Genomic DNA, 12,616 nt, shown 5'->3' with positions numbered 1-12,616 from the left:
CACTCTAGTAAAGTAATGCTCAAAATTCTCCAAGCCAGGCTTCAGCAAAATGTGAACCGTGAACTTCCTGATGTTCAAGCTGGTTTTAGAAAAGGCAGAGGAACCAGAGATCAAATTGCCAACACCCTCTGGATCATGGAAAAAGCAAGAGAGTTCCAGAAAAACATCTATTTCCGCTTTATTGACTATGCCAAAGCCTTTGACTGTGTGGATCACAATCAACTGTGGAAAATTCTGAAAGAGATGAGAATACCAGACCACCTGATCTGCCTCTTGAGAAATCTGTATGCAGGTCAGGAAGCAACAGTTAGAACTGGACATGGAACAACAGACTGGTTTCAAATAGGAAAACGAGTTCGTCAAGGCTGTATATTGTCACCCTGTTTATTTAACTTATATGGAGAGTACATCGTGAGAAACGCTGGACTGGAAGAACCACAAGCTGGAATCAAGATTGCCAGGAGAAATATCAATAACCTCAGATATGCAGATGACATCCTTATGGCAGAAAGTGAAGAGGAACTCAAAAGCCTCTTTATGAAAGTGAAAGTGGAGAGTGAAAAAGTGGGCATAAAGCTCAACATTCAGAAAACAAAGATCATGGCATCCGGTCCCACCACTTCATGGGAAATGGATGGGGAAACAGTGGAAACAGTGTCAGACTTTATTTTTTGGGGCTGCAAAATCACTACAGATGGTGACTGCAGCCATGAAATTAAAAGACAGTTACTCCTTGGAAGGAATGTTATGACCAACCTAGATAGCATATTCAAAAGCAGAGACATTACTTTGCCAACAAAGGTTCGTCTAGTCAAGGCTATGGTTTTTCCTGTGGTCATGTATGGATGTGAGAGTTGGACTAAGAAGGCTAAGTGCCGAAGAATTGATGCTTTCGAACTGTGTGGAGAAGACTCTTGAGAGTCCCTTGGACTGCAAGGAGATCCAACCAGTCCATTCTGAAGGAGAGTCCTGGGATTTCTTTGGAGGGAATGATGCTAAAGCTGAAACTCCAGTACTTTGGCCACCTCATGTGAAGAGTTGACTCATTGGAAAGACTCATATGCTGGGAGGGATTGGGGACAGGAGGAGAAGGGGATGACAGAGAATGAGATGGCTGGATGGCATCACTGACTCGATGGACGTGAGTCTGAGTGAACTCCGGGAGTTGGTGATGGACAGGGAGGCCTGGCGTGCTGCCATTCATGGGGTTGCAAAGAGTCGGACACGACTGAGCGACTTCTCTGATCTGATCTAATCTGATCCCAGATTCAGTAAAATGGGATCTCCTTCAAGCTGGCTCCTGTGTCCTTTTGACATATCCCTGCCATTGTCTGAGCATTTTCTTTCTGGCATAACTAGGTATTCTGGGCTCATGTTCCACTTTTTCTGTCTGAGATCAGCCAGTTTTTCCAAGGATTTCTGGCTCCTTTTAATGGGGAATGGTATGTAGAAACAAAATTCTGCATTCTCCCACTGTCATGGTGTTGCTTGTAGGCCTTTTTATAAGTATATGTATGTATCCTTCTATGTCTATAAACATGAGTTCATGTTTATAAATCGTGAGTTTATGCTCATACTTCTAGTTCCATAGCAACTTTAGGTATGGAGTACAAAGTTGGCATATAGCTTTCAGCACATTTAAGACATCATTCCAGCAGCTTCTATTTTGTTGTTTAAAATTCAGCTATTTTAATTGTTGCTTCTTTGAGTAATCAGTTTTGTTTTTTAAGATTTTCACTTTGTAGTTTTTTTCAGGCTCAATATTATATTCAGATGTACATTGTTCTTTTTAAAAACTATACAGTTTGTTGGGCCACCTGAGTCTGTAAATTTTTTCATCAGTTCTGAAAAATCTTAGCTTAAAACAGATCTCCACTTGCCAATGAGACAACCTTAGCATCAAAATAAATAATAACAGTTATTATTTCTTTGTGTACCTCCTCTCCCACATTCTTTTTCTCTTCTTCTGGAAATGCAGTCAAATGTACTCTCGACCTTCTCAACAAAGCTTTCACTTTGCTTTACTTGCTATTTTTTTTTTTTTCTTGTTTTGGTCTGTCTGTCCTGCATTCTAGGTAATTTATTCTGACCTGTCTTCCCATTCACAATTTTTTTGTTTCACTGTGTCTGACATCTATTTCATTTCTATTTGGTGGGGACTGTGTGTGTGGGGGGGGGAGGTTATTTTTATTATTTTGTTTGTTTTTGGTTAGCTATGCCATTTAAGAAGGTTCTGTTCTCTGCATATGTTTTCTCGATGGTCTTTTACTTCTCTGAAAATAGTGTATTTTGTATGATAATTGTAATATCTCACATCTTTGCAGGTCAGCCTCTGCTTTCTCTTGTTGCTGCTGGCTCTTGCTTATAGTTGTTTGTTTCCCTGGGCTATAAGATGCAAAACTGTACATGTAATATCTCATTCTAATGCATCAAGGAAAGACTGCAAGGAGATACATTAAGCTTTCAAGTGGTTATCTGTCTTTACTAGGATTAGACATGGGTTTGATTTTATGTTATTCATGTTATTTTAGCTTTCTGTTATTGAGCTTACATTATACTTACAGTTAAGGGAAAAATGTTTTCTTTGCTTCTGTTATTGCCATTAAAAAAAAGTGAAGACAAAATGGATTAAAGACATAAATGTAAGAACAGAAACTATAAAACTCTTAGAGGAAAACAGAGGCAGAACACTCGATGACGTTAATCAAAGCTAGATCCTCTATCACCCACCTCCTAGGGTAATGGAAATAAAAACAAAAGTAAACAAGTGGGACCTGATTAAACTTAAAAGATTTTGCATAGGAAAGGAAACTATAAGCAAGGTGAAAAGACAACCCTAGGAATGAGAGAAAATAATAGCAAATGAAACAACTGACAAAGGATTAATTCATACAAGCAGCTCATACAACTCAGTACCAGGAAAACAAACAACCCAGTGAAAAAGTGGGGTAAAGACCTAAATAGACATTTCTCCAAAGAAGACATACGGATGGCTAACAAACACATGAAAAGATGCTCAACATCGCTCATTATTAGAGAAATGCAAATCAAAACCACGATGAGATATCACTTCACACCAGTCAGAGTGGCCATCATCAAAAAGTCCACAAATAATAAATGCTGGAGAGGGTGTGGAGAAAAGGGAATGCTCTTGTACTGTTGGTGGGAATGTAAATTGATACAGCCACTATGGAAGACAATATGGAGATTCCTTAAGAAACTAGGAATAAAACCACCGTATGACCCAGCAATCCCACTCCTAGGCATATACCCTGAGGAAACCAGGGTTGAAAAAGACACACGCATCCCATTGTTCATTACAGCACTATTTACAATAGCTAGAGCATGGAAGCAACCTAGATGCCCGTTGACAGATGAATGGATAAAGAAGTTGTGGTACATACACATAATGGAATATTACTCAGCCATTAGAACGCATTTCAGTCAGTTCTGATGAGGTGGATGAACCTGAAACAGTGAAGTGAGTCAGAAAGAGAAAGATAAATATCGTATTCTAACGCACATATACAGAATCTAGAAAAATGGTTCTGAAGAATTTATTTACAGGGCAGCAGTGGAGAAACAGACATAGAGAATAGACTTATGGACATGGGGAGAGGGGAGGAGAGGGTGAGATGTATGGAAAGAGAAACATGGAAACTTATATTACCGTATGTAAAATAGATAGCCAGTGGGAACTTGCTGTATGACTCAGGAAACTCAAAGAGGGATTCTGTATCAACCTAGAGGGGTGGGATTGGGAGGGAGTTTCCAAAGGGAGGGGACATATGTATACCTATGGCTGATTTCATGTTGAGGCTTGACAGAAAACAGCAAAATTCTGTAAAGCAATTATCCCTTCAATAAAAAATTTTAAAAACTGTGAAGAGACAGGAGAATTGAGAAAATAAAGAACTCCTTCAGGATTGTGATAGTGTTTTATTCATCTTTATATATTCAGTGCCAGGTATTTGTTTGGTGCTTGATAAACATTCCTTTAAAGAATGAGCTGGGGACTTCCTTGGTGGTCCAGTGGTTAAGACTTTGTTCTTCCACTGCAGGGGGCACAGTTTCAATCCCTGGTTGGTGAACTCACATCTTGCATGACTTGTGGCATGGCCATAAAGTAAATTAAAAAAATAAAAATTTAAAAATAGTAAAGAATGAGCATAATAAATGTGAAAAACTGCTCAGCCTCAAGATAATGCAGATGAAATTATGCATGGCCTATCATTTTCCTCTTGCCAAATTAGCAAATACTTAGTTTAATAAAAATACTTGGTGTGTTTTTTCTTTATAATTTAGATTTTTTGAGGAGGGGTATAGTTAACATATAATAAATTCACTTTTTTAAAATGTATAACTTGAAGTATTTTGGAAGCTGGATAATCATGCAGCCATTACATCTATCAAGATAGGGAACATTTCTATCACTTGCCCGAAAAAGGTCTCTTCTGACCTTTGTAGTCAGTTCTCTCATCTTCAGTATCTGGCAGGTAGAACTATGTTATTATAGTTCTCCCTTTGCCAGAAAACCATATAAATAGAATCATAGAGTAAGCTGCTTTTTGTGTCTGGCATCCTTCACTTAGCATAATGCTTTTGAAATTCATCCATTTTGTTGCATGTACCAGTGGCTTTTTTCTTTTTATTGCTGAGTAGTATTTCATTGTATGGATATACTACATTCTGTTTATTCTTTGGCTGGCTGATGGACATTTGGGTTGTTTCCAAATTATTACGATTATGAATAAAGTTGCTATAAACCCTCATGTATAAATCTTTGTGTAGCCACAAGCTTTCATTCCTACTGGTGGAATTGCTGGGTCATATGTGGAACATGCATGTATAACTTTACAACAAACCGCCAACCAGTTTTCCAGAGTGACGGTACCATTGCATTCCCACCCCTTGTTAAGTAAGGTGTTAAAACAAGTACTTAATTGCAATTGTGAGTGAAAAGTAGTATGTCTGTTTTGGAAAGCATTTTGGCAGTCTGAATCAAGTTAGTAAAAATATTTACTCTCTTTGACCTAGAAACTCCACTGCAAGGCATGTCTTTGTAATATATTTCTGAAATATAAGCAGATATGTTTGTTGAAGTACCATTTGTAGTAGGAGACTGAAAAATACAAAGCAACTGTAATGGTTGTCTTCAGGTGGTAAAATTACAGATGATTAACTATATTCAGTGCTATGCTGGGCATTATAATGGATTAAAAAGAAACATAAGACATGTTCCTTTGTTCATGTAGCTTGTAATGAAACACAACATGAGTAGAAATAAAATATGGTCTGAGTCTGTAAGAAGTATAGGAATGTGTTTATGTAAATATAATAAAACAGTATTATTGGAGGTTCTTCAAATAATAGAGGAGGAACAGCATACGCTTTAGTACTGGAGATACTTGGCTGTGAGGCTCTGCATTCTTTAATAAAAGAATGCTTCAAAAGCTCTGGGATGATCTTGGATACAACAGGTGCTCAGTAAATGATAGCACCGTCCATTTTTACTAGTACTAATAAAACTTAACAGGAACTTAACTTTGATAGAGTAGTTTGGTGGGCAATCATTACTATCTTTTGAAAAGAACCGCTGCTGCTACTGCTAAGTCGCTTCAGTCGTGTCTGACTCTGTGCGACCCCATAGACGGCAGCCCACCAGGCTCCCCCGTCCCTGGGATTCTCCAGGCAAGAACACTGGAGTGGGTTGCCATTGCCTTCTCCAATGCATGAAAGTGAAAAGTTAAAGTGAAATCAGTCATGTCCGACTCTTAGTGACCCCATGGACTGCAGCCTACGAGGGTCCTCCATCAATGGGATTTTCCAGGCAAGAGTACTAGAGTGGGGTGCCATTGCCTTCTCCTTGAAAAGAACACTAATATATAAATTATAATTATTTTATTCTAGTGGTTTATGGACAGTAAAAAAAAAAAAAGAAGAAGAAGAAAAACCTTTTTACCCTAAGTAGGTTCCACAGAGTCCTAGCAGTTTGGGACCAGCAATTTTGTCTTGTTTGTTGCTTTTATCTCTTGTGCTTATTAACACATGGTAAGAGGAGTGAGGTAGGGTGGGGGTGGTGAGTTGGTCTCAGGATTTATAATTAACCCAATGAAAGTAAAGAGAAGATTGTCTAGTCCTTTAGTATAACTATGGAATGATAATGTTACCTGGATGAAGTTGATAGATTGGGCAAAATGTGAAATTTAAAAGAATGGAATATCTGGTTTGAGTCAGATAACAGTTCCTTGGATGTCTAGAGTGAGAGAATAATAAAGGGGGGATGTCATTTTAAAAAGTTGTAATAGCTGTGGTTAACCTAGCACCTTCTGTATGCATGGTGTGTTATATCACATTAAAGTCATGTTACAGGTGGGGAAGAATTAGTTGGTGTTAGAGCTGGAATATTAACTGTGCTTTAAAAAAGCCAGCTTTAGGTGGTCCAGTGATTAGGACTTGGAACATCTGTACTGTGGTTGCCTGGGTTCGATCACTGGTTGAGGAACTAGGATCCCACAAGCCAAAAAAAAAATAAATAAATAAACCAGCTCTAGTATCACCTTTTCCTTCCAGGAAGCCATACCTATAACTCTCCAACCCCCCTGACCCCTACACTTTTTCCTGCCCAGCCTGGCTTGAAGACCCTTCTCTGTTTTCACAAAATAGTTTGTAACTGCAGTTTTGCATATACTTATGGAATGATAGTTACAGTATACCCTTGCATTTTGGGGACCTGGTATTCTGTGATTCAGCCACTCCTTCAGGAACTTAGAGAGTTAATAGGTATAAAGCCCATGACGGGGAGAATCACAGTGCAAGGCTCTTACACCAGAGGGACTCACTCCCTGTGAATGTAGGCCCAGCACTCAAATGGCAAAGTTTTAGGGATACTTGTCTTTGGCAAATATAACAGTTCTTTACTTCTCCGTTTTATATTTCATCCTCTGCCCAACTTATTACTTATCTTGGGAGTTCAGTTTAAACAGCTAGTAGTGTATGTTTATATTTAAGTAGTGTCATAATATCTTTAAATTATAGGTCCTCTGCTGTACCACTTTGAAAATTTGGCGAATGAACTTTCCATAGAATTAAGCTATGAGGATATAAAAAATGTTGTTCTGCAGTATGGATTCCAGTTAGAGGTAAGGATGGAATGAGTATTGTCAAAGTTTAACTTTCAGAGCACTCAAACAGAAATGGTGATATCATGGCAGTTACTGGCTTTACTTCTTAACCTCTTTTGTTTTCTAACCCATGAAGTGAAAATAATACTTCTTAGCTTTTAGAATTATAAGGATTTGGGATAATGTGTATGTAAGTGGAAAGCTGTCATACCTAGTATAATCACCTTTCAATAAGGGTTAGCTGACCATTATCATAATACTGGCCTTTGTAGACACATCGCAGGTAGATGGGATGAGAGGTCAGATGTAAGAGGGATAGTTTACTATATGTACTTTTGTACTGTGTGGTCTTCCCTTATATGATTATAAGGTTTCATGTTACTTCGACTATTTTAGTTTATTTAGAAGCATTTGATTCATTTAAAAAACAACAGGTTTGTTCTTAAAAAGAAGTGGTACATTATAGTAGTTTAGAGTTCAGGCTCTGGAATTAAGACTTCTTGAGCGTGAATTCCAGTTTCACCACTTACTGTAGGTGTGACCTATTGTTTGTAATTTGAGATTACTTACAGTGCCAATCTTAGAGGGTATGTATGTGTAATAAATGAATAATACACAGAATATGTTTAAAATAGCATGTTGTCTTCATCATCATTATGATCACTGTTTGCATTTCAGGTGGAAAAAGAATCTGTCTTGTCAACATATACTGTGAATGATCTATCCATGATGAAATACTACTATGAATGTGTTTTGTTTGTGGTCCGTAAACCACAATAACAGTCTCAAGTGATTATCATCAAGAAAAAAGTTTAATAGCAAATGCTGAAATAAACAACTCAGAATCAACTATCATAATGACAGGACACAACCTCAAATCAGTGGTGCCTTCTTATTCCTAACAAAATTTAGAAATAGTGTCTATTTTCTTAATATGTCTATCGCTTTTTCAGAAATATACTATGCCATGCATATTTGTACTACACAAGTAAAAATGGAGGAAATGTCTTCAAATATACTTTTTCCTTGAAGCCCAGAATTATCTTTCAGTAGAAAAAACTTAATTTCCAGTGTCTTCATGAAGCTGTCCGTTAAGTCTGCCATATGAATAACTTATAGTATTGCAATCCATAAAAATCTCCCTTTTTGTTGTTTTGTATGCATCGTACTTGTTATTTTTTAAGGATCCTTTGTCACTTTCAACATCTGGAATTGGGATTTTGTTTACTTTGAACCTAAGCAATCTATACAGAAAATACTTATCCTTTTTTATCATTCAAATTATTTTATTTTCTAGCTCAGCTGGATTTATAGTTAGCATCAAACATTTCATCTTTACAAAATGCTGAGTTTATAGGATCAAATTAGTCTTTTGGTCACACTAAGTTGAACACTTTGAAAGCATACTCATCATGGATCACTCTGAAATATATGAGATCTCAGCATTCTAAGTGAGGCACACAAGTATTTATTAAAGGTACCGCTAGGAAACTGGGAAAATAAGAATAAAATCTGCCCATTTGAAATATATGATTTCAAACTATAAACAGTTTGTCAGTTAGATGTTTACAATAATGTCTTTCCTTTAGATTACCTGAATTACAAAAGCAAGCACTTTTTTTTTCCGTTAAAACAATTATATACTAGTAAAAACTGTCATGATAGTATTAATGTGGAGAAATTTTCATTATGAAATTTAGGGATAAATAACTGCCCATGGTCTGTGTATTTAATATTGTAAGCAGCAACCATTAGCATAATTTCAGATTAGTATCCATTTTGTTCCCTGATAGCTATAGCTAAAACAGTATATGCTGCTTTAAATTTCTACCTCTAGCAGATCTTTTTTGGAGGGAGTTTTCCTTTGTATTTTTTTAATGTTTATTACCCTGTTTTCCAGTAGCTTGATAAATAGGTGACTAATTTAATGTGTTTTAACCTTTTCTTGGAGAAAAGGGAGTAATATTGAATATTTTCATAGATGGTTGTGATGACATTAAGTGACCTCTGTGGCAATTTTAATTAAATAGACTTAATCTCAGTAATGTGCTGGTAACATAAATGTCATGTTTTCATAGGAAAACTTATTTATAAATCTTTACACCTTTATTGTCAGTTAGGTGAGGGGAGTCCTGGTGTGATTTGACATCCTAACCAGTAGGATCTTTTCTGCATACACTACAGGAGCGCCTGGGGCCTTTATGCCCATGATGTGATAAATGATTCCATTAAGTTGATTTGTCAAGTTATAGACACCTGTATGTAATCTACTGAATGTTTCTGAAAAACTATTTCTCTTTTTTTGTGTTCCTGAGTACTTGGCAGATGTTCATTTAGTGGGAATTCTGACCTACCACATGGATGAACTTGAAATTAATTGCAAGGGAAAAAAAAAACGAACTTATTTTCTTTTAAAGAAAGAAACTTAAAAAAGAGCATAAGTATTTCTAAAAAGCCATTGAAAGGAAGCATGCTGTTTGTGATTTAGAAATGCTTTTTATTCACTGATAAGTATTCACTTTTTTACAGCTTGTATCAAAACAAATGATTTTGGTTTTCTCATAAAGGGCAAAACAGGTTGACACCAATGGGTTGGCATTTCTTAAAATTTTTGCTATCAGGTTTTATCCTTTAATAATGTTATTTCTACTTCTAAATTACAGCTTTTAGTTAATTATGAAATCAGTTATTTCATTTGTTTCTTGACTTCTCCTCCATATTATGAATGCTGTTTTTAAAATATACTACACAAATTTGCATCCCTTTTTTTCTCTTATAGCTTTTATAGTTAATATATTCTAAACTTGAAAATTGTGGTATCAGTCAATAATAGAGGTGTCACTGGAGGATTTAATTTTGTATTATGTGTAGAAATAGCTACTAAAGTGTGTAAGCCTTAAAGTTGAAAACATTTTTCTTAAATAACTATACACAGATTTTTCATTTTTTTCATAAAGTGGGAGGAGATAGGTCATTCTGCTTGCTTTTGTTTCTTTTTTTATTTCCATAATCGGAAGCAGTACAGGCTAGGGTATGTTAATCAAGTGAGCAAGATGAGATATGTAAAATATGAAGAGAAGCTGTATAAATCACAGTATAAAATTAAGTTTGGGAATTGTAAAATGTACTGTATTTATATGTAACTCATTCTAAAAGTTGCCACAAAGGCTGAATTGGAAGCTTCATGTCTGCATGAAATTTCCTATATTTTTAATGTGTATGATGGACTTAATTTTTCTTGAATATTAAAATCTGACAATTGCTATGAAACTGTATTTGCTTGCTTGTTTCCATCTAACATGGGATAACCATAGATATGGGAATTTTAATTAATTGAGAACAATACATTTGGACCCTGGGATTAGCCTTTTATATGCTTCTAGAAAGTCAATATGATTAGTTGAACTCTGAGTATGCTAGGCCTTGTACTAATTAAACTTGGTCTTTGGTTTTGTTATATAATCAAACAAGAATTATAAAGGAACCAGTAGAAGAAAATTCCAGCAACAGTCCAGCACTGGACTGGCACTTACTTTTCCTGAATTATTTGTGATCTTGGGCAAAGCACTCTGAGTTTGTTTCCTCATCTGTGAAAGAGGATTGATACCACCTAGTTCAGTGGTTTTTATGAGGTCCTCTGTACTGTGAAATATTATTATACAGGCATACCTCCTTTTATTGCACTTTGCAAATAGTGTTTTTTGTTTTTTTTTTAACAAATTGAAGTTTTGTGACAACCCTTGTGTCTAGCAAGTCTGTCAGCATCACTTTTCCGACAGTATTTACTCACTTCATGTCTTTGTGTCCTTTTGATAATTCTTGCAGTAATTCAAATTTTTCATTATTATTGTATTTTGCTGTGGTGATCTGTAAACACTGATTTTAAGGTATGCACGTTTTAAAAGACATTTAATAGATGACAGTACAGTGTAAACATAACATTCATATGCCCTAGGAAACCAAAATATTTGTGACTCACTTTATTGTGATATTAGCTTTATTGCAGTGGTATCTGCAATATCTCTGATGTATGCCTCTATGTGAATATGTGAAAGCACATAGTGGACAAGTAAATGTGATTTCCATATGTGTTGACTGCTGTATACACACAAATCAGTTCCACATGGATGAAAGATTTAAATATGGAAGCAAAAATATAAAACCATACAATGTCTAGAACTTGGAACAGGAAAGGACTTCTTAACAAGTAGTATGTGTAAACCAGAAAACAAAACATTGATAAACTTGACTGTTAAAATTAAGATATCAGGCAGTAAAAATACAAGACATACTGGGAGGAAATATTTATAATATTTACAACAGCTACTACTCATAAGAAAATTGCTTTCCAGAATATAAAAGAAGCTCTTCCAAATCAGTTAGAAAAAAACAACCATATCAGCTTTTTAAAGCTGCAAAGAATTTAACAATCCTTTCACAAAAAGCTACAGATCCAAGTTGGGCCAAGCAGAGGCTGGCTGGGATCAGGCAGAGTGGTCTTGAAGCAGAGGTGATGGTGAAAAGGCCTACGCCTTAAGACAAAAAAGAAGCATAAACTATAAACAGTGAAAGAAAAGACTGATAATGTAGACCACATTTACGTTTAGAACTTCTCAACAAGACACCATGCAGAGTAAAGAGCCAGAATTACTGCTCCAGGAATGGCTCATGAACTATGTAAAAAAAATGCCCAGTTTCACTGGGGAAATACAAACAGGCCACAATGAGATGTACCACACTGCTCAGGTAGGCCCGTACTAAGTTTACTGGTGAGGATGTGCCAAAAAAGGCATCTTAGTTGTACTAGAATAAGCTTGTAAAAAGCACTTTAGGAAGCTAGTCCAGGTGAAGTTAAACATAACGCTGTACTACTCAGGAATTCCATTCTGTAGAGACAGGCGGCTCAGTGGTAAAGAATCCGCCTGCCAATGTAGGAGACGTGGGCGACCTGGGTTCGATCCCTAGTTTAGGAAGATCTCCTGGAGGGGGAAACGGCAACCCACTACAGTATTCTCTCCTGGGAAATCCCATGGACAGAGAACCCTGGCGGGCTACAGTCCATAGGATTGCACAGAGTCAGACATGACTGTGCAACTAAACATGCATACAGAGACATTCTTGCACATGTGCCTTAGAAATTATGAAGAAGCATGCTCATATCAGGGATTCCCCGATGTCTCAAAGAATCTGCCTGCCAATGCAGGAGACTCGGAGACATGGGCTAGATCCCTGGGTGGGAAAGATCCTCTGGAGGAAGAAATGGCAACCCACTCCAGTATTCTTACCCAGAAAATTCCATGGACTAAAGGAGCCTGGCAGGCTGTAGTCTAAGGGATCTAAGAGTTGGACATGACTGAGCATACACACATGTTCAGTTCAGTTTAGTTCAGTCGTGTCCGACTCTTTGTGACCCCATGAATCGCAGCACGCCAGGCCTCCCTGTCCATCACGAACTCCCGGAGTTCACCCAAACTCGTGGCCATCGAGTCGGT

At 36.8% G+C, this 12,616-nt stretch overlaps 1 protein-coding gene across 1 annotated transcript in view; it reads left to right on the top strand.

Annotated features, from left to right (window-relative positions):
* LOC104992145 (chromosome unknown open reading frame, human C9orf41) overlaps positions 1–10,394 on the top strand; it is a 42,158-nt gene extending 31,764 nt beyond the window's left edge. The window contains 2 exon segments of the mRNA XM_010844893.1: positions 7,039–7,142; positions 7,803–10,394. Of these exon segments, the coding sequence (XP_010843195.1) occupies positions 7,039–7,142; positions 7,803–7,904 (206 nt within the window). The 3' untranslated portion in view covers positions 7,905–10,394.
* The last annotated feature ends 2,222 nt before the right edge of the window (positions 10,395–12,616 follow it).

This window comes from Bison bison, unplaced genomic scaffold (assembly GCF_000754665.1).
Source record: "Bison bison bison isolate TAMUID 2011002044 unplaced genomic scaffold, Bison_UMD1.0 scf7180017864212, whole genome shotgun sequence".
In the NCBI taxonomy this organism is placed as follows: domain Eukaryota; kingdom Metazoa; phylum Chordata; class Mammalia; order Artiodactyla; family Bovidae; genus Bison; species Bison bison.
Note: the sequence above shows the minus strand (reverse complement) of the source record. Positions and strands in the feature narration are given on the sequence as shown.